This window comes from Lynx canadensis, chromosome B1 (genome assembly GCF_007474595.2).
Source record: "Lynx canadensis isolate LIC74 chromosome B1, mLynCan4.pri.v2, whole genome shotgun sequence".
NCBI lineage: Eukaryota > Metazoa > Chordata > Mammalia > Carnivora > Felidae > Lynx > Lynx canadensis.
This window is the reverse complement of record NC_044306.2, coordinates 99,718,718-99,745,742: the sequence shown is the minus strand read 5'-3', so window position 1 is coordinate 99,745,742 and position 27,025 is coordinate 99,718,718. Positions and strand designations below refer to the sequence as shown.

Here is a 27,025-nt window from a genome sequence, read left to right as displayed (position 1 = left end):
ACCGCCTACAGTCCTCCGGGAGGCTGGAGTGATTAGCATCCTGAGAAGCCAGTCGGAGGCCCAAAGAGCCGGCGAGCGCTCGCGGTAGGAGTGCCAGGCGGGGCTGCCTGAGCTCCGGCCCAATGGGGCTGGGGTGAGGGAGGGGCAGTAGGTGACAGGACCCGGAGCTAGGGGGAGTCAGGGCGAACTAAAGTGCGGGGATCAATGAGCGGCGAGCAAAGTTTCGGAGTGCTGCTCCAGCTCGCGGTCTGCCCTCTCCCTCTGTTTGTGTTTCAGCGACGGTCGCTGCGTGTGTGTGTGTGTGTGTGTGTGTGTGTGTGCGTGTGTGTGTGCGCGCGCGGTTGTGTGCGCGCAGCGGGGAAGAGGCGGGGAGAGCGTGAGGGACCAGCCGGAGGTGGCGAGCGGCTCGCTGAGCTCCAGCTCCACAGCGGTTCCACCTTCATCCCGGGCGGGCGAGAAGGAGAGCGCTGACAGGCGCCGTCCGGAGCTGCCACGGGCGCCGCCACAGCCCAGCGCCGACTTCCCCGCTTCCACCGCCAGCGGTGAAGGAGAAAGAGGGACCAGCCACCCCCCTCCCCCCCGCCCCAAACAAAAAGGCTCGTGGATTACAAAGTGAAACTGACACGGGACAATAAAAGCAAAGATAACGCGGGCAGGGTCGAGGCGCGCTACAGTGGGCGTCTGACCCGGGCCGCCGGAGAACCGATCCCCCTGGCATGGTGAGGGGAGGGGACCCGGGGGCCGCGCGCTGCTCCTGCCCGACCCCTGCGAGGCCCAGAAGAAAGGGGGACGAACCTGCACTCGATCTGGATGTACAAATAATGAGTCGGCAGGCACCTCGGCAGAGGTAAAAAAAAAAAAAAAAAAATGGTGGGGAGCAGTGGATGTTGCCTGCGCGCGACCACCGGCTCGAAGCCGCAGCAGGGGCGGCGGCGGCGGCGGCTGGAGGCGAAGGGACGGAGCTGAGCGCTCCCGGGTACCGGAGCCCTAGCTCCAACGCCAGCGCTCCGAACGCAATCTCCGGCTGCAGGAGCGCCGACGCCGGCGCCGGGGCTCGCAGCAGCCACTTGTGCAGCCCTGTTGGAGGGGCCTTGCAGCCCTGCTGTTGAGGAGTGGGGACTCGAGGAAACCCCTCGTCTCCAGCTTTGGGGAAAGGAATTCGATAATCTCCTGGTGCCCCACCGCCCCCTCCCCCGTGCGCAATTGTTCTTTCCACACGTCGCTACCGCTACCGACGTTTGTTCTTCCTTGCCTCTTCGGTTTCGTCGCCCCGGGTAAGTTCTAAAGTTTCTGAAGACAATTGTTTGCAATGATTCCTCATATACCTTGAATACAAGCAACCTCTCCCGATCCACGTCCATACCCGGGCGAAAACGCTCAGACTGTCTGGATTCTAAAACAAAGTGAAAGGCGGGGAAGAATGTAGGGGGGTTGAGAAACTTTTCTGGGAATTCATCAGCGCACTGGAGTGTCCCGCGGAATGCCTGGACGCTTTTTCGTCAGGGCATCTCTCTCGTCCTACAAGTCCAGATGGCTACCTGGAGCCTTTCTCTGACGCGATTTGCTTTTGCTGGGCTGGAGGGTCTTTGAAATAGAGCTCCCAGAGCTATCGGCCTCAGTATTTGCTGGGGCTACCTAATCCCTGCTCTTATTCTTTTCGCTTCGTTTCTTCCTTCTCTTCATCACACCGTTCCAGGGAGCCAGGACCATGGACTTGGCAGCAGACGGGGCTCCTGGACGCCCGTGGCTCCAGCTGCCCACTCTGTCGGTATTTCAGCTCCTCCGGGTCTTTTGGCTGCTCTCACAGCTCCCCGGGCCGGCCCGGGTCAGCGGGGCCGAGCAGCGCCAGGTGTTCCAAGTGCTGGAGGAGCAGCCTCCCGGCACGCTGGTGGGCACCATCCAGACGCGCCCCGGCTTCACCTACCGGCTCAGCGAAAGCCACGCCCTGTTTGCCATAAACAGTAGCACCGGGGCCCTCTACACCACCGCCACCATCGACCGCGAGAGCTTGCCCAGCGACGTGATCAACCTGGTGGTCCTTTCCAGCTCTCCCACCTACCCCACCGAAGTGCGAGTGCTGGTGCGGGACCTCAACGACAACGCCCCCGTCTTCCCCGACCCCTCCATCGTGGTCACTTTCAAGGAGGACAGTAGCAGCGGGCGCCAAGTCATCTTGGATACGGCCACCGACTCGGACATCGGCTCCAACGGTGTGGACCATCGCTCGTACCGCATCATCCAGGGCAACGAGGCGGGGCGCTTCCGCCTGGACATCACCCTGAACCCGAGCGGCGAGGGTGCGTTTCTGCATCTCGTGTCCAAGGGCGGGCTGGACCGCGAGGTCACACCGCAGTACCAGCTATTGGTGGAAGTGGAGGACAAGGGCGAGCCGAAGCGACGGGGCTACCTCCAGGTAAACGTGACTGTGCAAGACATAAATGACAACCCCCCAGTTTTTGGCAGTTCCCACTACCAGGCGGGGGTGCCTGAGGATGCGGCCGTGGGCTCCAGCGTCCTCCAGGTGGCGGCGGCGGACGCGGACGAGGGCACCAATGCGGACATCCGCTATCGGCTGCAGGACGAGGGAACTCCCTTCCAAATGGACCCCGAAACGGGGCTTATCACGGTGCGGGAGCCCCTGGACTTCGAGGCCAGGCGCCAGTACTCGCTTACCGTGCAAGCTATGGACCGAGGCGTGCCTTCCCTCACTGGGCGTGCCGAGGCGCTCATTCAGCTGCTGGACGTCAACGACAATGACCCGGTGGTGAAATTCCGCTACTTCCCCGCCACCTCGCGCTACGCCTCGGTAGATGAGAACGCTCAAGTGGGCACTGTGGTGGCTCTGCTCACCGTGACGGACGCAGACTCGCCCGCGGCCAACGGGAACATTTCCGTGCAGATTCTAGGGGGCAATGAGCAGCGCCACTTTGAGGTGCAGAGCAGCAAAGTGCCGAACCTGAGCCTCATCAAAGTGGCCAGCGCCCTAGACCGAGAGCGCATTCCTTCTTACAACCTGACAGTTTCGGTCTCAGATAACTACGGGGCGCCCCCTGGCGCAGCGGTCCAGGCGCGTTCTTCTGTGGCAAGCCTGGTGATTTTCGTAAATGACATCAATGACCACCCTCCTGTCTTTGCGCAGCAGGTGTACAGAGTGAACCTGAGCGAGGAGGCGCCCCCGGGAAGCTATGTGAGTGGAGTATCTGCCACTGATGGCGACTCTGGTCTCAACGCTAATCTGCGTTACAGCATCGTCTCTGGCAATGGACTAGGTTGGTTCCACATCAGTGAACATAGTGGCCTGGTGACCACTGGGGTTGCTGGGGGCTTGGACCGTGAACTCGCTTCCCAGATTGTACTGAATATCAGTGCTCGGGACCAGGGGGTTCACCCCAAGTTTTCCTATGCCCAACTTGTAGTGACTCTCCTGGATGTGAATGATGAAAAGCCAGTATTTAGCCAGCCAGAAGGGTATGATGTGTCTGTGGTTGAAAATGCCCCAACAGGGACAGAGCTACTGGTGCTCAGGGCAACTGATAGGGACCTGGGTGACAACGGGACAGTGCGCTTCTCCCTGCAAGAGGCCGAGACTGACCAGAGATCCTTCCGCCTGGATCCTGTGTCTGGGAGGTTGAGCACTGTCGCCTCCTTGGACAGAGAGGAGCAAGCTTTCTACTCCCTATTGGTCCTGGCCACGGATCTGGGCTCCCCTCCCCAGTCCTCAATGGCTCGAATAAACGTGAGTCTCCTGGATATGAATGACAACAGCCCTGTGTTTTACCCAGTCCAGTACTTTGCTCATATCCAGGAGAATGAGCCTGGAGGAAGTTACATCACTACAGTGTCTGCCACTGACCCAGACTTGGGTCTCAATGGAACTGTCAAATATAGTATATCAGCCGGGGACAGGTCTCGGTTTCAAGTCAATGCTCAGAGTGGGGTTATTTCTACAAGAATGGCCCTAGACAGAGAAGAAAAAACAGCTTACCAGTTGCAAATAGTGGCTACTGATGGTGGCAATTTGCAGTCTCCCAACCAGGCAATAGTAACCATCACTGTACTGGACACTCAAGACAACCCGCCTGTATTCAGCCAGGCTGCCTACAGCTTCGTGGTCTTTGAGAATGTGGCTCTGGGATATCATGTGGGTAGTGTGTCTGCATCTACCATGGATCTCAATTCCAACATCAGTTATCTCATTACTACTGGGGATCAGAAAGGTATGTTTGCTATCAACCAGGTCACTGGGCAGCTTACCACGGCAAGTGTGATTGACAGAGAAGAGCAATCCTTTTATCAGCTGAAAGTAGTGGCCAGTGGGGGCACAGTGACTGGAGACACTATGGTTAATATAACAGTTAAGGATTTGAATGACAACTCTCCCCATTTCCTCCAGGCAGTAGAGAGTGTAAACGTGGTGGAGAATTGGCAGGCAGGTCACAGCATTTTCCAAGCCAAAGCCGTGGACCCTGATGAAGGTGTCAATGGCATGGTACTCTATAGCCTGAAGCAGAACCCCAAGAACCTGTTTACTATCAATGAAAAGAATGGTAATATTAGTCTGCTAGGTCCCCTGGATGTTCATGCTGGTTCCTACCAAATAGAGATCGTGGCATCTGATATGGGTGTCCCACAGCTCTCCTCTAGTTTCATCTTAACGGTTTATGTTCATGATGTAAATGACAACCCACCCGTGTTTGACCAACTCTCTTATGAGGTCACCCTTTCTGAGTCAGAACCTGTGAATTCTCGATTCTTTAAAGTGCAAGCTTTTGATAAGGATTCAGGAGCGAATGGTGAAATTGCCTATAGCATTGCTGAAGGAAATACAGGGGATGCTTTTGGCATATTCCCAGATGGTCAATTGTATATAAAGAGTGAACTGGACCGTGAACTTCAAGACAGATATGTTTTACTGGTTGTTGCTTCTGACAGAGCAGTGGAACCCCTTAGTGCTACTGTGAATGTTACTGTAATTTTAGAAGATGTAAATGATAACAGACCTCTTTTTAACAGTACGAATTACACATTTTACTTTGAAGAGGAACAGAGAGCCGGGTCATTTGTGGGCAAAGTAAATGCTATAGATAAAGACTTTGGGCCGAATGGAGAAGTAAGGTATTCTTTTGAAATGGTGCAGCCAGATTTTGAGTTGCATGCTATTAGTGGGGAAATTACTAATACTCGTCAGTTTGACAGGGAGTCTCTCATGAGGCAGAGAGGGACTGCAGTGTTCAGCTTTACAGTCATTGCAACAGATCAGGGGCTCCCTCAGCCTCTCAAGGATCAGGCTACAGTACATGTTTACATGAAGGATATAAATGATAATGCTCCCAAGTTTTTAAAAGACTTTTACCAAGCTACAATATCAGAGTCAGCAGCCAACCTGACACAAGTTTTAAGAGTATCTGCCTCAGACGTTGATGAAGGTAATAATGGACTTATTCATTACTCTGTAATGAAAGGAAATGAAGAAAGACAATTTGCTATAGACAGTACCTCTGGTCAGGTGACGCTAATTGGCAAATTAGACTATGAAGCAACACCTGCCTATTCCCTTGTAATTCAAGCAGTGGATTCAGGTGCAATCTCCCTCAATTCAACCTGTACCTTAAATATTGATATTTTAGATGAAAATGACAATACCCCTTCTTTCCCTAAATCAACCCTGTTTGTTGATGTTTTGGAAAACATGAGAATTGGTGAACTCGTGTCTTCTGTTACTGCAACTGACTCAGATTCAGGTGACAATGCTGATTTACATTATAGTATTACTGGAACTAACAACCACGGAACTTTTAGCATAAGCCCAAACACTGGCAGTATTTTTCTTGCCAAAAAATTGGACTTTGAAACACAGTCTTTGTACAAATTAAATATAACAGCAAAAGACCAAGGAAGGCCTCCTCGTTCATCTACAATGTCAGTGGTTATACATGTGAGGGACTTTAATGACAATCCTCCTAGCTTTCCTCCTGGGGATATTTTCAAGTCTATTGTTGAGAACATTCCCATTGGAACGTCTGTCATTTCAGTGACTGCACATGACCCTGATGCAGACATTAATGGGCAACTATCCTATACGATCATTCAACAGATGCCCAGGGGCAACCACTTTGGCATAGATGAAGTCAAAGGCACTATATATACTAACGCTGAAATAGATCGGGAATTTGCTAATCTCTTTGAGTTAACTGTAAAAGCCAATGATCAAGCTGTGCCTATAGAAACTAGACGGTATGCTTTGAAAAACGTGACCATTTTGGTCACAGACCTCAATGACAACGTTCCAATGTTTATATCACAAAATGCCCTTGCTGCAGACCCTTCAGCTGTGATTGGTTCTGTCCTGACAACAATAATGGCTGCGGACCCAGATGAAGGGGCTAATGGAGAAGTGGAGTATGAGATCATCAATGGGGACACAGACACCTTCATTGTGGATCGTTACAGTGGAGACTTGAGAGTGGCTTCAGCACTGGTGCCTTCACAGCTGATCTATAACCTCATAGTTTCAGCAACAGACCTTGGCCCTGAAAGGAGGAAATCAACCACTGAATTGACCATCATTCTTCAAGGCCTTGATGGACCTGTTTTTACTCAACCCAAATATATAACTATTTTGAAGGAAGGTGAGCCCATTGGTACCAATGTAATATCAATAGAAGCAGCTAGCCCTAGAGGATCTGAAGCCCCAGTGGAGTATTATATTGTTTCAGTTCGTTGTGAAGAAAAAACTGTTGGACGTCTCTTTACTATTGGACGACAAACTGGCATAATTCAGACTGCAGCCATTCTGGACCGGGAGCAAGGAGCATGTCTTTACCTGGTGGATGTTTATGCCATAGAAAAGTCAACTGCTTTTCCCAGAACACAGAGAGCAGAGGTAATGATTTTGTAGTCATTTATGAACTATTTATTGATGTGCTTTTTAGAAAGATTGTTCTCTTTCTGTTTGCTTTCTACAATTATTTACCTTCAATGTTTACTGTTAATAATACTGGCAGGAGCATATAAAGTGTTCTGTTACAAAAACTAACAAGAATCACATAAAATTTAGCTTTAATCTTGGTCAAAACCAAACAGTGAACAGTTTTTATCTTATACTTCACCTCATTGCAATCATATGTATAAGGCCAAGGAGAAATCCAGCCATTTCATAAGTGCAAAACAAACAAACAAACAAAAAAAAAACAAAACAAAAAACATGTATCTAAATTAAATCAGTGCACTAATTAGACACCTCTCAGTAAGGAAGTCTAGTAGAGAATGGGCAATTTCAGGCTTAAATTTCTATTCCAAACTGAAGAAGTTTGGTAGAAATCAGCATTATAAGCATAGTTTTTTGGGAGGGGTGTAACGCAAACACAGTACAGACTGGCAGTTTACATCAGGACAGTATTAACTTTCACATCCTCAGCAGTCTTGGCAGCTTCTTTATAGACAGTGACTAATTTTAATGTGCTGAGCCAAGTTTGGGGAGATTCCTGATTTCATCTGCTTTTACACTGGAGGCACTATCTTCTGACTTAGGGTAATCCTTTCTCTTCCCTCTTGAATGAAAGCGTGTAATGTGCTGTGAATTATCAGAGATTAGAAGGTGCTTCTTGATACAAATATGTGTTCAGCACTATGCTATAGGCACATGTTGTTCTGTCTGCTGATGGGTAAGAAGTTAGGGTTTCTGGCATATGCCAAGAGAATTCGAAGCCTGGTCTTCCCTGGGGTGTATTTTAGGCTACTACCTCTACGTATTACTTATTTGTATTTTAATTAAATTACTTCCAAAGTTGTTTTGATAATCAACTAGAAATCACACAGCTATCCTCTGGAAAGCTCTTGTTCGCTGTTTTCTAAGTTTCTTCTTTTCCTCCACTCCCCTCAAAGACATTCTAGTGTCACTCAGCCAAAAACACAAAATATCAAGTGTGGTTTGTGATACTTGGCAGTAACCCAGACACAATATACTAGTAAAATTGAGGCTTACGTATTTGTTTTCTTGCTTTCTTTCTTGGGGGGCGGGGAAGAGGTGAGGGGTTTTCTTCATTTAAAATGTTCTTTTATTATTACTATCTTTTTAATCCCTTGTGATTTTTTTTTGTAATAGCTAGCTGTATCTATTCTGCACATAGAGCAGCATCTTCATGTCCTAGAGGATATTAGAGATATAATTAGAGATATAATTCTTAATAGAGATATAATTCTTAGAGATATAATTCTAAGTGCAATTCAGTTTTATCTTACATACATAGCCCTGAAGGGACTTGTAACCAAAATGTCCTCTTTTACCTAATTAGCTTTTTAAAGATCTTAACACATGGCTTATATGGTGAACTATTTGATGTAACTTAGCCCATGATTTACATGTAATTTTATATTAATTTCAGGTCATCCCTCACATTAACTGACCCTCTATTTCCACCTTCCTTCTCAGGGATTATTTACTAGGTAAGGAGATTTAAGTAGTTTGAAAACCGAAATATTTATTCAAGATGGGCAATTAAGTCATTTTAGACTTTAGATGAATTTATTAAACTGTAAAACAAATTATGTTACTGGCTGTTGTTGTTTGGTTCAATGCATTACAGTTTATTAGAACAACATGGAGAATGAGACTAAATGCTCACTGGTATCATTAGATTTATTTTGTCTTGTTATTTATTCATTAAATATGCAAAGAATGACTTAGCTTAAGTTTATTAAATACTACTGTCTCTGCAATAGGTATGAGAATTAAAAAGTAATAATTATAAGTCATTTTGCTAGTAATAGGGAATAGTATGTCTGTTACTTTTTTAATATCAAATAACACCAATATAAAAAGTTGTTCATATTAACTGCACCCTATTTATTTAAAAATCTGAGGTAACTCATTATGGTGATTTTTTAGAAGAAGAAAAAAACTTTCAGGGTATTTTCTGTGAACTAAAGTGCTGAAATTGTAAACCAAGTTTGAGTTTCCAAAGCTCCAACCACTCCTATAATTAAAAGCAAATGTGTTTCTCCAAAGAATATTGAAAGCAGTAGTTGGAAGCTAGAGTTTCATATTATTGTTGGTTGTATCATTCAAGTATATATAATAAAGTTCTTTTTCCCTTCTGCTCAATTAATTTACCATGATTGTGCAGAAATAAGTTATAAGTTACCTCTGGTTGTCAGAGATGATTTTTCAGTTGTTCTCAAGTGCAAACTTTGCTCTAATACATTAAAAAAAAAAAAAAAGATTCATGTGCACTGATAGGAGCCTGGGTTGCTTACTCAGGTTTCTGGCTAGAATCATGGCTGATCACATTCCATTGGCAAGCAGAGGGTCAGTGGGTAAAAGAGAAATGATTTAATCTGCATTCTTTTTTTTAGTCTCTGACACTTGTGGAGAGAGGCAGGGGACTCTGGCTCTGATCTTGTTCATTCCAGATTTCTGTCCAGTTGTAAACCTTCACTTACTCTACTTTGCACATCTAAAACTTTGATATAAATAGGAGTCTTTAAAGACTGGCTTCTGAGTCGCAGATACAAGGTTTATTATACTTTTGGGTCTTAGTATTCTTAGAAAATCTTGATTATGTTAGAACAACTGATATAAAGGTTGTATTGTTTTTCTAGGTTCAACAAAAAATAGGGATGTAGTAATTCAATGAACATTTCTTTTTAAATACATATTGTATGGAAACATAGAACTTAGGGACTTGGTTGGACCTCAACCATGTCAGAGGTTTTGTTTCATTGATCTTTATTATCTCGGAGTGTAGTATATACCTGAGGTGTAATAGGTGCTCAGTACATGGTTGTTAAATGAGATTATAGAAGAATTAAGACCAGAATATGTTTTCTTTTGCCTCAAGAATAACTTGACAGAGAGAAGCTGGGGAAATGGAGGAAGTTAGTAAACTCGATCTTGACAATGAATTGAACTGAGAACATAAGGACGTGCCAATCATCTCTATTCTACTAGCGTATTGAGCATTGTCAGAACACTCACAGAGGAAAGGGAAACTTAGGTGGGTGGTGTCACGTGGAATAAGGGTTTAAATGGAAGGAGATACTGTGTATGTGTCCAGCCAAAGTTATCAAATTTGTTAGTCTCAAGACCCCTTTATGCTCTTAGTAATTGTCAAGGACTTCATAGGGCTTTTGTTTAGGTGTGTCTTATCTACTGATCTTTGTCATTTTGAACATTAAGACTGAGAAAATTTTTTAATATTTATTAGTTTGTTTAAAAATCATGTTAAACACATAGTCTTATTTTATTGAAAATGTTTCCCCAAACTTAAAAGATAATGGAAAAAGAGACATTATTTTTTTGTTTTACATTTTCAGAAATCCCTTTAATATCTGGCTTAAGAGAACACAGCTAGATTCTCAAATCTTCTCATTCATTCTATTGTATTACATTGTTCTGATTAAAGTATATGAAAAGAACCCATCTCACTCAGGTCTATGAAGTTGGATAAGGGAGACATACGTTATTTTCAGATGATTGTCAATTTTCTTTTGATACTACACCAGAAGTCCACAAGTGGCAGCTTCCTAAAACTTACTTACAGCATGGAATCTGAAACCCTCTTAGTGAACTTTTCATACTTTGTTACATAAAAATACCTTGTCTGACCTTGCATTTTGAATGGATCTTTTTTTACCTATGTATGACTTAGAAACATCAGGAATTGATCATTTGGAAAATATTGGTATAACCGGTAAGAATCTTATCAAGAAGATCTTTATATATGGAGTCTCAACATCCTGACAATGCTTAGAAGTTTTTCAGAATTTGAATTTTTACTTGAAAGCTCAAATTTTCTTTATCAGCAACTTATATTCTTGTTTTCCATGAGGTGTTGGGTTCCCTTCGTTCATCCGCTAATGAACAAATGTCTGCCACACATATCCAGGTCTAAAAATGTATAGTTTCGCTGTCATTTGTTCTCTTAAGTAAAAACTGTATTCCATAAATAAAGCAGCTCGCTTAGCTGGCAGTGCATCATACACCTGCTTTTCTTTGAGACAACTCCGGTACTGAGGTACAGATTCATGGTTCTTTGTGCACATTCTACTATTTGTCATACAAAATGTTGAAAACATGGAGTTTTGAGGGCCTAGATTTAATACATTTAATAATTTTGATACTTCTTCAAAACTTTTTCTTCGGTTTCTAGGTGAAACTGGCACTGCATTTTTTCTGTCAGTGCCTCACAGTGAAGAATACAATCGCTGGAATATTCTAGAGCTACTGCTTTAATTTGCACCAAGGCACCACTGGTTTTACCCATCGTTGCTTTTGCATCTCTAGTATACATGTCAATGCAGAGAAAAAGGCGAGCACTGTTTGGCATTATTACAAAGACAGTTTTGACTTCCCAGGCCTCTCTAATGGGTTTCTGGTATGCCTTAAGCCCCATTTGCACCAAGGGAGAACCATTGGCCTAGGTAATGAGATTTTTACATTTCCGTTTAACAAAGGCCACCAGAAATAGTCTATCAAGAGCGTGTTTAGGATATTAGGTGAACGGATTGTGACATTACCAATTAGAAATGAGTTTCAGCAATTGGATACTTAATTTATTTTTTATTTAATTTATTTATTATTGGATAAATTAATTTATTTTCACAATGAACACCATCGAGATTTCTAAGAGGAATGATGGGACATATGTAAGATTAGGGCTGAAGACCCAAGTTTAGAAATGATTGTCTTCAGGGGCGCCTGGGTGGCGCAGTCGGTTAAGCGTCCGACTTCAGCCAGGTCACGATCTCGCGGTCCGTGAGTTCGAGCCCCGCGTCGGGCTCTGGGCTGATGGCTCAGAGCCTGGAGCCTGTTTCCGATTCTGTGTCCCCCTCTCTCTCTGCCCCTCGCCCGTTCATGCTCTGTCTCTCTCTGTCCCAAAAATAAATAAACGTTGAAAAAAAAAATTAAAAAAAAAAAAAAATGATTGTCTTCAGGTCACAGGGGTGGCTCCGTTGGTTAAGTGTCTGACTTGATTTTGGCTCAGGTCATGATCTTCCGGTTTGTGAGATCCAGCCCCACGTCAGGCTCCTGCTGATAGTGAGAACCCTGCTTGGGATTCTCTCTCTCTCCTTCTGTAGAGACAGCACTGCCCCTGTTCACGATCTCTCTCTCTCTCACTGTCTCTCAAAGTAAATAAATAAGCTTAAAAAATAAAAAAAAGAAATGGTTGTCTTCTAGAGGCTTTAGAAACAGAGTTAGTGACCCTTAGATTAAATATCTATATATCTTGTGTATTATCCCTTACAGGGAAAATGTAAGCAACAGAACTGGGTAAATAATAATATTAAAGTAATAACAATAGTAACAATTATAATAACATGTATTGAGTATTGCTATGTTCAGTCATTGTGCTAAGTGCTTCCCGAATGTATTATTTGAGCCTTGTAACACTGGTAATATCATTCCCACTTCACAGCTGTGGAAATAGTCTCAGACAAGTTAAATAATTTGCTTTAATTCAGATAGATAGAAAGGAAAATCACATCCGGACTTGCTAAGTCCATTATTTGTATGCACACCTACTATTCTGTAAAGCCAGGGCAATCTGTGGGTTTAGTTAAAAGAAGGGTGCTTTACTCTGTAGATTTGAGTGTATATATATATATATATATACACACACTGTATATACTGTGTATATACTGTATATATACTGTATGTATATAATGTATATTTGAGTATATATATATATACATATATATATATAATGTTTTTAGTAATCTTGTTTTCATGCCCTTATTTATTGTTAAACAGTTCTTGAAAAGTAGTAGTATATATTGTCTGAACTAAGGGAAACCTGGTTTTCGCCTGCTTTAGTCATGGCCATCAGCAGACTCTGTACATCGTTATGGGTCAGTTAGTGGTGGTAGCAAGCCCAAATCGGGACATGTGGAGGTGCAGGCAGGAAGGGTCAGAACAGGAGAGGGGACCTGGAGACAAATGAAGGGCACAGGTATTGGTAGTGCCTCTCCTAATCCACAGTACTGTACAGTTTGGAAGTAGTTGCTGTGATTTACTAAGGTGGAGAATCCGTTTTTGGATTAACAGATGACAAATCTTACACTCCACAGAATATGATGACATTGGAATGGATGGACTGTGAGGCTTATATTAAAAGGAAGAAAACATTTTATTGCTTTTCTGCTTTTGATCTCCAGAGTGTTCTTTTAAAAAAACAACCTGTGATTTTTTTCCGATTTTATTTTTTTCTTATTGATATGTTTTTAAACAAGATATTGTGATTAAATTTTCAAGACATGGGCAAATGTGTATTACAAACAGGAGTACTGATGGCCAATTACGCTCATGCTCCATATTTATACATGGCTTCAGGAAGCTTGATTTGGTCTCTCTGTTTTGGTAATAGATTTCCATAGACATAATTTATCTTCTGAGTAATTTATAATGTCTTTTTTTGTGCCTTTATTAAAACCCTAATCATTTTAATTCCTTTTTGTTCCAATAGATTTTGAGACGACTTGTCTAAGAATATTTTGGAAAAGTATTTATGTACTTAGCATTTTGTGGAATCGATTTTTCATTGTATTGTCTACAGCTTGCACTTTGTCATCATTACAATGAAAAACTACCTAGGAGCCTCATTAGCTGTGAGGGACTGTTGAATTAGTGACTATAAAGGATTCCACAGGCCCCAAGGTGGGTCCTCTATTCCAAGAATTAATAAATCTAAAGTTCAGCTTTTTATAATAACCATGAAAGTGGGTAGTATTTAGAATTAGGAGCTTGTGAGTAGATATAGGAAAAAAATAACTGGCAAATGATTTGGGCCAAGATGAGTTTAAAAGTCCCTTAAAGTATCCTCGATATAAACTATGGTAAATACCTTCTAATGCTTTCAGGCTTTAAGCAGTCTGTGACACCAGTGGCCTGTTTTAGTAGATTAAATAAGAAAGAGAGAATATAAGGAATGGAGACAAATGAAAAAAATTCTATTAGACAAATATTCTTTATGAAGTACACACATGTAATATATCATATATTCCCATATATAATATACGTGAGTATGTATGCAACCATTATGCAAAGACTGTTGGATTTTCCCTTGTGTTAAGATCCTGAGACAAAATGGGACAATAAAGTCATAAGGAAGAAATATAATCTAATTGGCCGATAATAAATATGTGGTAATCAAGAATTGACTATAGGCAAACAGTCTTTTTCAATTTCCAGACAGATATCCATATTTAAGAAACAATCAGTGAGTAAAAATTAGACTTTAAGGAACAATTAAAGAACACTAATTGAGGAACATTTACAAACCCTGTTTGACAACTGGCAGTTGGGAACCAATGGGGTTATTACTGATTATTTGTTTCAGATTATTTGATATTTTTCTGAAATGTTTTGTCACTTATAGATTTTAACATATGTAAAGTGCTTACATTATGTCAGACAGTGGTAAGCACTGGGCATTGTCTTGCCTTCACAATACTGTTGGAGACTCATATGACAACGTCTCATCACTTGACAAATGACAATTCTGAGGCTAGTGGAGGTTAAGTTTATGGATCTGGTTTGCACTGGAAGCAGGATTTGAACCCAGCAGTCTGACTCCACAGCACTGACGAACACTATGTATTGTAAGAGTGGTTGATACTTTCTGTAGTCTCATCTGCATACAATATTTACTGTGTAAAAAGTTGTTTTTATATTTTGATATTTCTTCATACCAGTGGCTGAAGAAATACAGGGTAAATTTAAATTTAAGTAATGATCTAGTGGTAGGATTACTTTAGCTCCCTATTAATCTTTATTTCAGTTAGGCTTGAACAAATGGACCTATAATCTGTACGTTCTTCATTTTGATTTCCCATTCTTCCAGTTACTGCCTCACTTATTATTTTCTTCCCTTTTCAGCAAAATTTCAAAAAGTTGCCTATACCTGCCTTCTCTCTTCTTACTATCTCTAAATTCACCTCATCAGGCTTCCCTGCTGCCACTCCAATGAAAATTGTTCTTACCAAGGCCACCATGATAGCCACATTTCTACATCCAATAGTCAGTTCCCAGTGCTTATTGTATACATACTTCTAAATAATCATACTGTGGATTTTTAATCCTATTTCTTTAACCAATTTCTTCTCAATTTTCTTTACCAGCTTCTCTCTATGTTCTTAAATTCTAAATGTTGTAATATCCCTGGAATCAGTTCTTGAAACTCTTCTCATTTCAATGTACACTTATTTCCTTGAGGATCTCAGTCTTATGGTTTCAAATAACATATATACATTGATGACTCCAAAATTTTGTTTCTACCTTATGTATTTCTCCTGAATCCCATTTTTTATATAACCAACCACTTATTCATCATGTTTGATTGGTTTCTTATTAGCTATTTTAAATTAAGATTTCCAAATCTGACCTCCTGATATCTTCCCCAATAAAAATCTGCTTTACTCTTAGCCATCTCCTTCTCAATTAATGGCAATTGCAATCTTCTAATTGTTCAGGTCAAAAATCTTGGAATCATCTTTGACTCCTCACCACCTTACATACCATCTGTTTAACTAATCTTGGATCTTTTAAAAATATGTCCAGAAACTGGATCATTTCTCAGCACTTCTACCATTTACTACCTTGGTCTAAGACCCTATCATCCTTTTATTAGATTATTGAAGACATTTTCTCATTAATTTCCAAAATCCTCTCCTACTATTCTCTTCCCTTGCTTATCTGCTTTACCCACACTGGTGTCTTGTTATTCCCAGGATTTTCTAGGTACACATCTGCCTTGGAGCCTTTGCTCCTGGCCCTTCCTTCCACATAGAACATTCCTTCCTCTAGATATCTATTTGGATAATTTCCTCTCATTTGGATAATTTCCTCTCTTCCAGTATTTGCTTATATCTCACATTATAACTGAGAATTAATCTTCCTTTACTAACATCACTGTAGCCACCTCCTCATCCTGCCTTCTCCACTGTAGTTTTTCACATTCTTCCCCTATAGGATTTACCCTCACCACTTCTTCTTATCTCCCAAATGCTAAATGTTGGAATGCCCCTGGAATCAGTTCTTGAAATGTTTCCCTTTCTAATCTATACTATTCCAATGAGAAGTCAATCCATCTCATTACTTTCAATTATCTATCTATCTATCTATCTATCTATCCATCCATCCATCCATCCATATATCTATCTACATGCTTAAGTGTGTGTGTGATATAAGTTACTGATCTATAATTTTGATTATGTCTTTTTCCCACTAGAATGAAGTTCCACAAGGACAGGTATATTTATCTGCTATGTTTACTGATGTACCTCAAGAGACTAGAAAATTACTTGGAACATAGTAGGCACATAATAAGTTTTTGTAGAATGAATGAATGAATGAATGAATACATGAATGGGTGAATGAATGAATGAATTAAATGAGCTTCCTACTTCTGTCCTTGACACTTTAATTGAGTGTAGCAGTTAGAATGATCCTTCAAATGTAGATCAGGGGTGTTTGGGTGGCTCAGTCAGTTGAGCATCTGACTCCTGATTTTGGTTTAGGTCATGATCTCACTGTTCATGAGATCAGATTCCCACTTGGGACTCTCTTATCTCCCTCTTTCTGCCCCTCTCCCACTCATGCATTCCATGCTTTCTCTCTAAATAAATAAATAAATAAATAAACAAACAAACCAACAAACTTTAAAAAATAAAAAAAAATAAGTTGCAGGTCAGATTATTTCACTCATTTGCTCAAAAGCCCATGACTTTCCATTTCACGCATAATGAAAGTCAAATCCTTACAGTAATTCATAAGGCCCTATGTGACCAGCTCTTGTTTACTTTTCTGGCTTTTTTTTCTCCTGACTGTTCTTACTGACCTTGCTCAGCAACCACAGTGAGGGCTCCAGGCCCCAGCCTCCGGCGCTCCAGCCTCAGTGCTAGCTGTGCCCTCTGCTTGGACTGCTTGCCTTGAATTTATCTCACATCTTTTCTCAAAGTCACCTTGCAAAGTTCTCCTTCCCTTAACCTTCCTTTTTCTATTTTCTTCTTTTTGTTTCTCCTTAGACTCTATCATCACCCACCATAACACATATGTTACTTCTTTATTTTGTTTATGACATGTCTTCTCTCCAAAATATATGTTCCATACGGGGCAAAATTTTCATGTTTATTACTGTTAAATTCCCAGCACCTACAATAGGGCTGGCCCTATTCAGACATTCAGTAAATCTTTGATAAACTAAGGAATTACTGTTGAACACATGGCTAGTAGGCTGCTTAAATGCCAGGAGCTCAAGTCAGAGATGCATGCTGGAGTAAAGGAGTCATTTTTCATATCTCAAGCCAAGCTATGGAGCTTCTTCTGAAATTAGTGAAGCTAGCTAATTGGCATGGATTGATTTTCCTGGATACAATGACAGAGGCTGTAAAACTAGACTGGAAAAAAAAAAAAAAAAAAAAAAAAAAAAAAAAAAGAAGCCTTGTAACCCAAAGTCCAGAAATCATTAGTGTCTGAAGTACAGTGAGATCGCTAACTCTTATTTTATAGATATTTTGATGAAGTGGAACATTTTAAAATATATACTGCAACGTAGCTACACTATGAGCAGGTCTTCTCATTTTCTTGGAACTTACCTAGTTTTGCTTTAGAGAGCAAATCTTAACTTGCCGTAAATTATGTAGCTCTTGAGCAGAAAGATGAATACATAGACTGTTTTTTTTTTTTAATTAGTACTTTCAATATTAGTAAATTTAGGTATTGCCATTCTTTTTTTTTTGAATTTACTATCCTTGATCAACATTTCACATCAATAATGTTAGTAAATCTGATTAATAAAATAGAGCAGAGAATATGTTGCTTAGTAATTCATCGTGACTGAGGTATAGTGGGCAGAATGTATGCTTTTGATTTGGAAAATCTCAATTCAAAGGTTGTCACAGCTACTCTCATGTTCCTCCTGTATAAAATTTGAATGGCAATACCCATTTCATAGCTTAATGCAAGGGGAAAAAAAGAGGTCTCAGTAAAATTTGTAAATTCCTCCTCTTTTTTTCCAAAATACAGATATGCACAGAACTATTAACATTAAAGAATACTTTCTATTTCTAAAGTGTTGTGGAGCGCTATCCTCCTTTCCCCTTGACTTCCCTAACAAGTCTGTAAGGAGGTAAGTCAGGTGTTCTCTTCATTTTAAAGACAAGGCACAGAGAATTTTATGATTTTGCGTGTGGTCACAAATCTAGACCACATCTGGGTCTTTCTGACCTTTGGTCAATGTGCTTGACATGAAACCACATTGTCCAATCTGTGGTTAAATTAATGCTATTTATCCATGCGCCATTTTATTGTTTTTGACATAATTCAATAATAGTTATAGTCCCTTAAGTGGAGCAATTTATTAATCCAGAAACTTTGTTTAGAAGCTTAGATGCTTATGAGACATTGTCCATATCATTTTGAAGCCTTGTCTTTGATTTAGATGGGGCATTTTCATCTCTCCAGTTTTCGGTAATGGTAGTGAAATATCAACTAACACAAAATTGTGTGTTTATTCATGAACTTATTTTGAAAATATTTTTTGTCAACTACTTGATGCAGTTCTCTTAATGGAAGTCCAATTGTCGTCATCAAACAAAGATAGAATTATCTTTTCTTCAAAATTACCTTGATTTTTACAAACACAAAAATTCTGGCAATTTCTTAAGTGCGAGTTATCTAAGTCATAGTTAAAACATTTCCCTGAAAAGAAAACTGTTCTGTTACTTAACTGAAAATTTCAAAATAAGCGTATACCCAGAGACAATGGCCTTCCCTCTTGCTTGGGGTAGTGTTCTATAGCATATAACTCTTTGAGCTTTAGTCAAAATAATTAGAGTTTACATTTATATACGCATTCACCTCATTCTACAGAGGACATGAAATGGATTACAATAAAAGAAAAATAATTTAATGAATCTCTAGGAAGTAAAAATAAGCGATCGCTAAAGAATCCTGGAGTATATGATTAGTGTACAGAAATGTATGGCTTAGGTAGCCCACTGAGTTTATGTTTGCTTTCTAAAGGCCAAATCAAAGAAATGAGATGAAGTATGTAAGTCATAGTGTTGTAAGACTAAACAAACACATACATGCATAAGTGTTAAAAAAATATATAGATTTAAACTAACAAACAAAATGTATATAGATTTTTCTAAACCTCAGGACCTAAGGGGAATTTGTCTCACAGATTCTTAAAAAGAGATCTTATTTTCTTTGTCAGTGGTACTCTCACTAGTACAATGACAGATTTTCAACATCTCTTTCTTGCAATGTCTTTCACTGTGGGTTTATGGCAAATTGTAAAAGTGTGATCTTGACAAATTATTTATGTCTGGGTCAGAAGAGATTCCCTATTGGTAAAGTGCTTATGTTTGGCTTTATTTCATGTGGTAGGTTAATATTTTATAGTCAAACAAAGAGCATTCCTGTTGGGGTTTTCACATTAACATATCTGCAGCACATCGCAGGGAAAACCTGACTTACAGGGGTTTTCAGTATAGTTTTAGCTTAATGTATGAGGAGACTTGTATTTTCAAAGGCATAATTGGTAAATTTAAGGCAATTCTTTAAAACACTTGGCACATATCTAGCAATCTGTGCCTTAGATCATTTCTAAGAAACAGATTCAGTTACTAAATGTTATTTGAATTGAGTGTATTGCTGTATTGTAGCATTTTTCATTAGCAAGAGCCTATGTCCTTTAATTGCTGCAAAGAGTTAATTCATAGGCTAGTTTTTAAGATGCTACCTTACATTCTTCACTAAGAAGATTAAAATACTATTTCACGTGTATGACTAAGTAGGGCACAACTGCTCGTATTGTAATGGCAACTTAGTATTTTATTACTTTGCATAATAAAATAGGGAAAGTTATTTGTTTATCCACTGAGGTTGTAATTAATTACAAGTAAGTTAATTACAATGAATCCTTAGTATTTGAAGTCTGAGCCTGGCAGATTTAGAACACCACTTGACCTCTGACTTGCTGGAAAATGAAGGAAGTAGGAGTAAAAATTTTCTTTATAGGACAAGATGGTTTGGGATGGGAGGGACAACATAAGCTTGCCAAAAATTTGGGTCAAACTGAACACAGATGGCTGGAGCTGATAGAGGTGTCTATGATTGTAATTTCTTCTCAGCACTTTTTTTTTTTGTGTGTATCAGTGTGTTTATACTGAGATGAAGAATATTTTGTTGCTCAGCAACTAAGAGAAAATACATTCAAAGAATCCATTTTTGTTTAAAAAAATGATGTGGTAAATATTATATAGTGGAGCAGTATTGCTATTGAACAGTATTTCCAGGAGATCTTCTGGGAGAGAAGTTTTTGTTACACATTACCTAAATTTAAATAAATCACATTGTACATTTTACTTCTTAGCTTGTCTCTACCTTCTACCTCACATAGTATTTGAAAGAAACGGCCTAAGTAAATGTATTATATTAGTAAACAGTGTAAGTTTTAATCACAAGGCAAACATTTGAAGAAGTAAAACTATGATTTAAATTTTATTTTCATAACTTAAGTTTTTCTAAATTTATTTTTCTTCTAATTTGATTAAAGAATTTAACATGTACTTTACTTTCTGAGGGAGTCCCGTGTTGTTCTTAATATTGAGTGCAGTTGTGCATGCATGGTTAAACACAAAAATAAACATAAATTTAGGAGTCAGAATAATTTTGATCAAATCTTGGCTTTACCCTTTCATGCTGTGTGACCTTGAAGCAGACGCTAAACTTCTCTGAGCTACAGCGTCTTTATCTGTTAAAGGAAGGGAATTCTAACCACTTTACTTATTAAGGGTTGGGACAAAAATATCCAGTACACATAGCAGTGCAGACTTTCCTAAGACTGTTTGGTTTACTTTTATTGATGCTGCGTTCAGTTGCTCCTTGTGTGGTCCAGAAGGCAATGATTAAAAAAAAAAAAATGTAAACAGCTACTGGTATGTAAATAGCTACTGTTTATAGGAGAATTGTGATGACATTTCTAATGATACCATGCAGACAGGAAACAAAACCAAACTTATACGTTCTATTTCCTAGTTTTAGGAAAATTATTAAAGGAAGCGCATTAAAAATTACCTCTGTGGTAATTTTCTTCATTATAATATATCAGGTTGAAAAATAATTTTTAAGTAACAGTGATTACTGAGCTGAAATATATAACTAAGGAAATAAAGATTATTAACTATGACAGGGAAGTGACATAGTTTTCAAAATCTCAAGTTTGCCTACGATTTAAGTAAATTGCAGGATTCTTCTTAAAGTTTTGATATAATACAGAGCCAGATGAACATTATCCAATTTATACACTGTGTTCTGATAAGAGTTTCAAATATTAAAGTCATTTTCTCAATATTTGGAGCATCTCAAAACAACTTTCTGACACAGATTCACAAAAAAGGACACTGATGCTTTGATACCTATTTCACAGAGCTGCTTAGAGAGATAGAATGAATAAATGTACACAGGATATTCCCCCAAAGTATTAGGTCACCTTTTCATTTACATAGATGGTAATTTTGTCTTTGATCAGGCAAGATATCAAAGATATCTCAAAGATGTAACATTGAGAACTGCATAAATGATACCTCATCTTTTTCTTCCTGCCTTCAAATGAGAACAAATTTGAGAGCTTTCTTGCAGTTTTTCCCAGTAGAGAATTCAACCTACTTAGGATTTCCAGTTTTCTTCTAAGATGAAAGACAGACATAGGATGAAGAGATAGTAGTCTTTTTCCTGGCCATTTGCCCAAATGTCTATGTTCACCTTGCTAAGTCTTGTTTCTGCACGTTGCCGCTTAGGCGATAACCAAGGACTTCTAAATTAGGACATTGTTATGATTTTTTAAAATTTGTATTGAAATTCCAATTAGTAAACATACAGTATAATATTAGTTTCAGGTTTACAATACAGTGATTCAACACTTTCATACAACACTGGGTGCTCATCACAACAAGTGCACCCCTTAATCCCTGTCACCTGTTTCACCCATTCCCCCCCCCCCCGGCAATCATAAGTTTGTTTTTTTTTGGTTATGACCTTGTTCTTATTTTTTATTTTAAACAATGTATTTGCCTTTGTATTGCCTTCCCATTCTCAACTTCCATTCCAGTATTCAATATGCCAGGCATACTGTTCAGTACTAGAGATTGACATTTGCATTTTCCAGATGCACACTTTCAAGAGACAACAGCATGGTAGGAAGACAAAGGTCACCTAAACCATTATCTGAAAACATAAAGGCTGCTATGATGAAAAAAGTTTTACCAGTTAATTGTAGCATCTGCTTTTACACAATTGAGATTATTTATCCTACGTAAGCATTCAGTGACTGGCTTTCTAAGGCTGTCTGCATAATTTGAACTACTTGAAGTAAAATTATTTTCATGGTCCATATTCTGAGAAAACGTCTATAAATCCCTATGTAAGTGAACGGAGTTTGATTTAAGGTATGCCCACTATTGGCCTCATCCCAGTGATACTGTAGTGTAGCTGATGTAAGGCTGCTTCTCAGTCCTCATGTGTGCTCCTTCCTTACAGCAGGACACAGGTCCATTGTGTGCTGCTCCCATCTCTGCCCGTAAGATCCATCTTTGCCCTAAATGCCTCGGCACATGACGACATTTGATGACATATTTGTACATCTTGCTCAGGAACTATGTTCATTCATCTGTCTTCAACATTATTTCCATCTCTGCTAATAGCTATTAAACAATAACACCATGGTTATTAAATAATAATTATTAAACAATAATAGCAACTGCGCCTTAAACAATATGAACTATTTCTTGAGAACTGATGGCTACCTATGCTTTTTAATTCAAATCTCAAAATAATTCTATGAAATAGATGCTGCTATTAGCATTTTACAGATGAGAAAACTTAGGCTTAGGAAGGACAAATTTGATCACTTTGAGTCATACAATTAGAAAGAAAAAGAGCAGGGACTGGGACCCAGGCATGAACTGCAGAACTCATCCGAGCCAATAGCACAATTCAGCTGAAGTTGTTAACAAATTTATCAGTTTGGGAACTTTTAAAAAAAGTCATTAATATTTTCATTGTAATGGCATATTATGTGTAAATTACATACATACATATGTATATAATTGCATAGATGCTTTTTAAGCTAACACTTTAAGTCTTTTTTTTTTTTTTTTTGGAATGAGTCATAAATCTAAAAAAATTGTCCAAATGTTGATGCAGGACTTTAAGCAAATAACCTGGAAAATATTTTTTTTTAAATATCACTGGTGTCACTGACTCATACAAAATATGGGAATGTACAAAAAGAGCATTTTCTTCAACATAGTTTTTCAGAGCTTTTATTTTTTCTACTTGGAAATATTCAACTGAAGCAAAATTTAAACTTTTTAAAATACTTAATTTTCACACAGTGATATCTTTCAGTTTGATGACTTTTCAAAACTTAATGCACATCAGAATCCCTTATGTAGATAATTATTTGAAATGTAGATTGTTTTTCATAAGATTCAAGAAAGATCCTTGGAACCTGTCATTTTAACAAGTCCCGCAAGTGATGCTGATGCAAATGGCCATAGACCTCATTATAAGATACTGTTATTCTTTACTAGGTTAGGTTTTATACAAGCAGTTACATTAATTAGATCTAATAGTAAATGATGTATTACAGACTTTACTGACTTATCTGAGGAAGACCTCTTAGTTTTCATATTATAGTGCAATGGTTATACATTTGCTATCAGTGTGGAGTCTTAAAGTGTTTCCTATTTCTGAAGTTTTCTGAGAAGTGAAATCATGGGAACTATAGAAATGTCCAGGTATGAGAAAATTGATTAATCATTAATAGAACTATTAAAAAAAATAGGATCCATCATGTACTCAAGTAAGATCCATCATTCCGTCAAGATCTTTTTAAAGTTTCGACTTATATGTTGTGTAATGTTTTTAAATTTATGTATATTCACCCTTATCTAAAAAGCATTTATATTCACAAATAAGAATTTTTACCTGCAGCAACCAAGATACAATCAGTAGCTATACATGTCACATTCTATACATAACAGAGTAAGAGAACAGTTGAAAAAATTGTAATTTAGCTTAATTGAAACACGTGCCTAGCCATCTGGAACACTTCTGCATAATATAGAGACATTTGGCATTTTAAATAAAGGATTTTGAATTAAACCAGAAATCTTTTGTGTCTTCCAAAGACATTGATTTATTGAGACTATGTGTGGCTTTCCCTCATATATAAAAGATTAATGATTTCCTAAATGTCCTTTCATTCTTTCATTTTATAAAATGAATACATAAAGTTAAGCAAAATGAAATCTTTGAGGTTCTGTGAACAAAGGTGACAGGAAATATTCCGAAGTATTTTGTTTAAAAAGTTCATCAAATGGTAACAAAGTATAATTTTTTTGAAGTAAATAATGATCTTGGCATTATTAAACTGTGGTTGAATGAATGAATGGAGTAAAGAAATGATTATCTTAATATTACATATGAGTGTTTTATACGAAGCACATTAAATAGCACTATAAAATAATTCTAACTTATCATCTATAAACTTCTAAATTTTCAACATGGTAATTGATGTTGATAAAGCACCACGTAGATGGTACCAATATGAAATACTGTATAAAAAGATGTTTTTGAGACTAAAATTTTTATTAAACTCAATTCTAAATCTTATAGTTCAAGTATTAAACAAATAGCTTTTATTTTATAAAATATGAAATTGAAATTGCTGTTGTTATGGTAGCTTTTGGTATTCTAATTTGAATATTATTTTTAATTTTTATTGAGATCCTGTAACTGAAGTTACATATTTATTATTTACAGTTAAAATAAGAATCCGAGTACCTTCTTCAGTGGACAATTTAATATAAGATGTTCGTGTGGGGTGGTTACCAAAGAGACGGATTTTTGTTGTTTTTTGTTCAGGACACACACAAATCTTCATAATCAAGTAAATTAAATGTTTTTTGTATATTTACATATATACAGGGTTGGGCAAAGCATTATACCAACAAAAATAGGAAAACAAATTTTAGGACCATGAGGGAAAACGAAAACTCACTGGAACATGAATAAATTTAATCAATTAGCTCTTTATTGACTGGTCAGAACTGTTTCACTTACAGACATTTATTTTTCTGAATTAAAAAACCACATAAAAATGTCTAATTTTGTGTACATAAGCCTGTCTTACAGTGTCTGAAATTATTAATAACTAATTTATCCTACAAAAGAGATTCATTAAGTTTGCCAATAAGTATAATTTTAGTGATTTGAAATTTTATAGTTACTTGATTTATCATTCTAAAACAAGGTTACGTGAGAATTGCTGAGTTATCTCTTTCACTATGTGTTTGCATGAGGAATACATTGACTTAGAAAAATTAATAACTAAATTATTTTAAAGTAAATAATTAAAATATACTTTTATAGTTTTTTGTTTGTTACCTAATGTAAATGTATTCTAAGGGTAGACTTCTAATCAAAATAATATTTGGCAATTTATTAAATTATTATATGATATATTTTACTTAATTTTATAGTGTATGTTGAATTTCATATTTAAAAAACAAACTAAAAATAGAATTTTTAAAATTGAGAGCTTGAGATATGTTATATGTATTTAAAAGAGTATTTTTTTAACATATGACTTTTTATTTAATGTGCAAAAGGTTTCTCCTAGTTTGTTTTTATATTTAAAAATTCAGATATTTATATTTTTACTTTTTAGGGCTCCTTTTATATTCCTGACTGCTCAGTCTGCTCAGTCTCACTGTTTAGATTATCATTACTGAATGATGGCCATATTCTTTGGATTTCTACTTTCTGTACCAGGCAGCACATTTCAATCTGTATTATAAATCATCTTAATACACTTGCAAAATATTTGTTTTCTTAAGAAATTTATTTAGGCTGCCACTACAAAGAACAAGGTCAGTGGCCAAGATTTGTCAGTCAAATTGTTTCATAACTGTTTTATATATAGTTTAATAGCTATATTGTTATGTTTCATAACATATATGTATACATATGTATATATATCCATTAATCTGAAAAATATTGGTGAGTTCTATGTTCATAGTTCATATTATAAACCAAATAATCATGTGTTTGCCATTGCATTTTATTTTAATTTAGCCTTCTGAGTTAGAAAGATAATTTTTAAAGATTTTTCTCTCTTATTTTCTTATTTACTATGAATATACTTTTAAATACTAAAAATTCCTAAAATAGTGTATTTGTCACAATTTATTGTGATTATGGCTAGTACTTAAATATTTTGTAAATGTCATCGTAAGCATATAATTTTATTCTTTATAATAAAAACAATTGGTTGAAGAGAGAAAATGTTATATTACTCCTAGCTAAGAAAATTAAAATGAAATAAAAAATTCCACTGTGTAAAACTTTGTTCATTCATTTCACTGCTTTTTTAATTTCTTAGTTATTATATTAAATCAGAGTTTTGAAAGAGAGAATGTTTCACCCATGTACAATTCTTTTGAATAAATAACTAAAGCAAATAAATCAATGCTATATCATTTCAAAACTGTTATTCATTGGGTTATAATGAACTACATTGGCTAATATTAATTGTAGGAGTGCTTTAGTTCCTAGATAGTAAATGTTCTGGTGCATTTTAACATAATTTCCTGTAGAAGCTATTTAAGCTTTTAAAGGAATCAATTATTTTGCAGGTTTAAAAATAAATTTTAATGTTTACTTATTTTTGAGAGAGAGTGACAGAGCATGAGCGAGAGAGGGGCAGAGAGAGAGGGAGACACAGAACCCAAAACAAGCTCCAGGCTCTGAGCTGTCATCACAGAGTACGAGGTGGGACTGGAACTCAAGAGCCTTGAGATCATGACTTGAGCTGAAGTCGGACACTTAACCGACTGAGCCACCCAGGTACCCCTCATTTTGCAGTTTTAAATCCAATCCAGTGAGTCCTTTGAAAAACACCTGTGGTTCTTGTATTAAGGGCTCTATAGTTTTCTGTAAAAGCTAAGGTATATA

General features: G+C 38.2%; 1 protein-coding gene across 1 annotated transcript in view; it reads left to right on the top strand.

The window, feature by feature from the left end:
* Positions 1–1,140: 1,140 nt before the first annotated feature.
* Positions 1,141–27,025, top strand: part of FAT4 (FAT atypical cadherin 4) — a 175,987-nt gene continuing 150,102 nt past the window's right edge. The window contains exon 1 of the mRNA XM_030313110.2: positions 1,141–6,883. Coding sequence (XP_030168970.1) covers positions 1,709–6,883 — 5,175 coding nt within the window. The 5' untranslated portion in view covers positions 1,141–1,708. The remainder of the gene's footprint in view (positions 6,884–27,025) is intronic.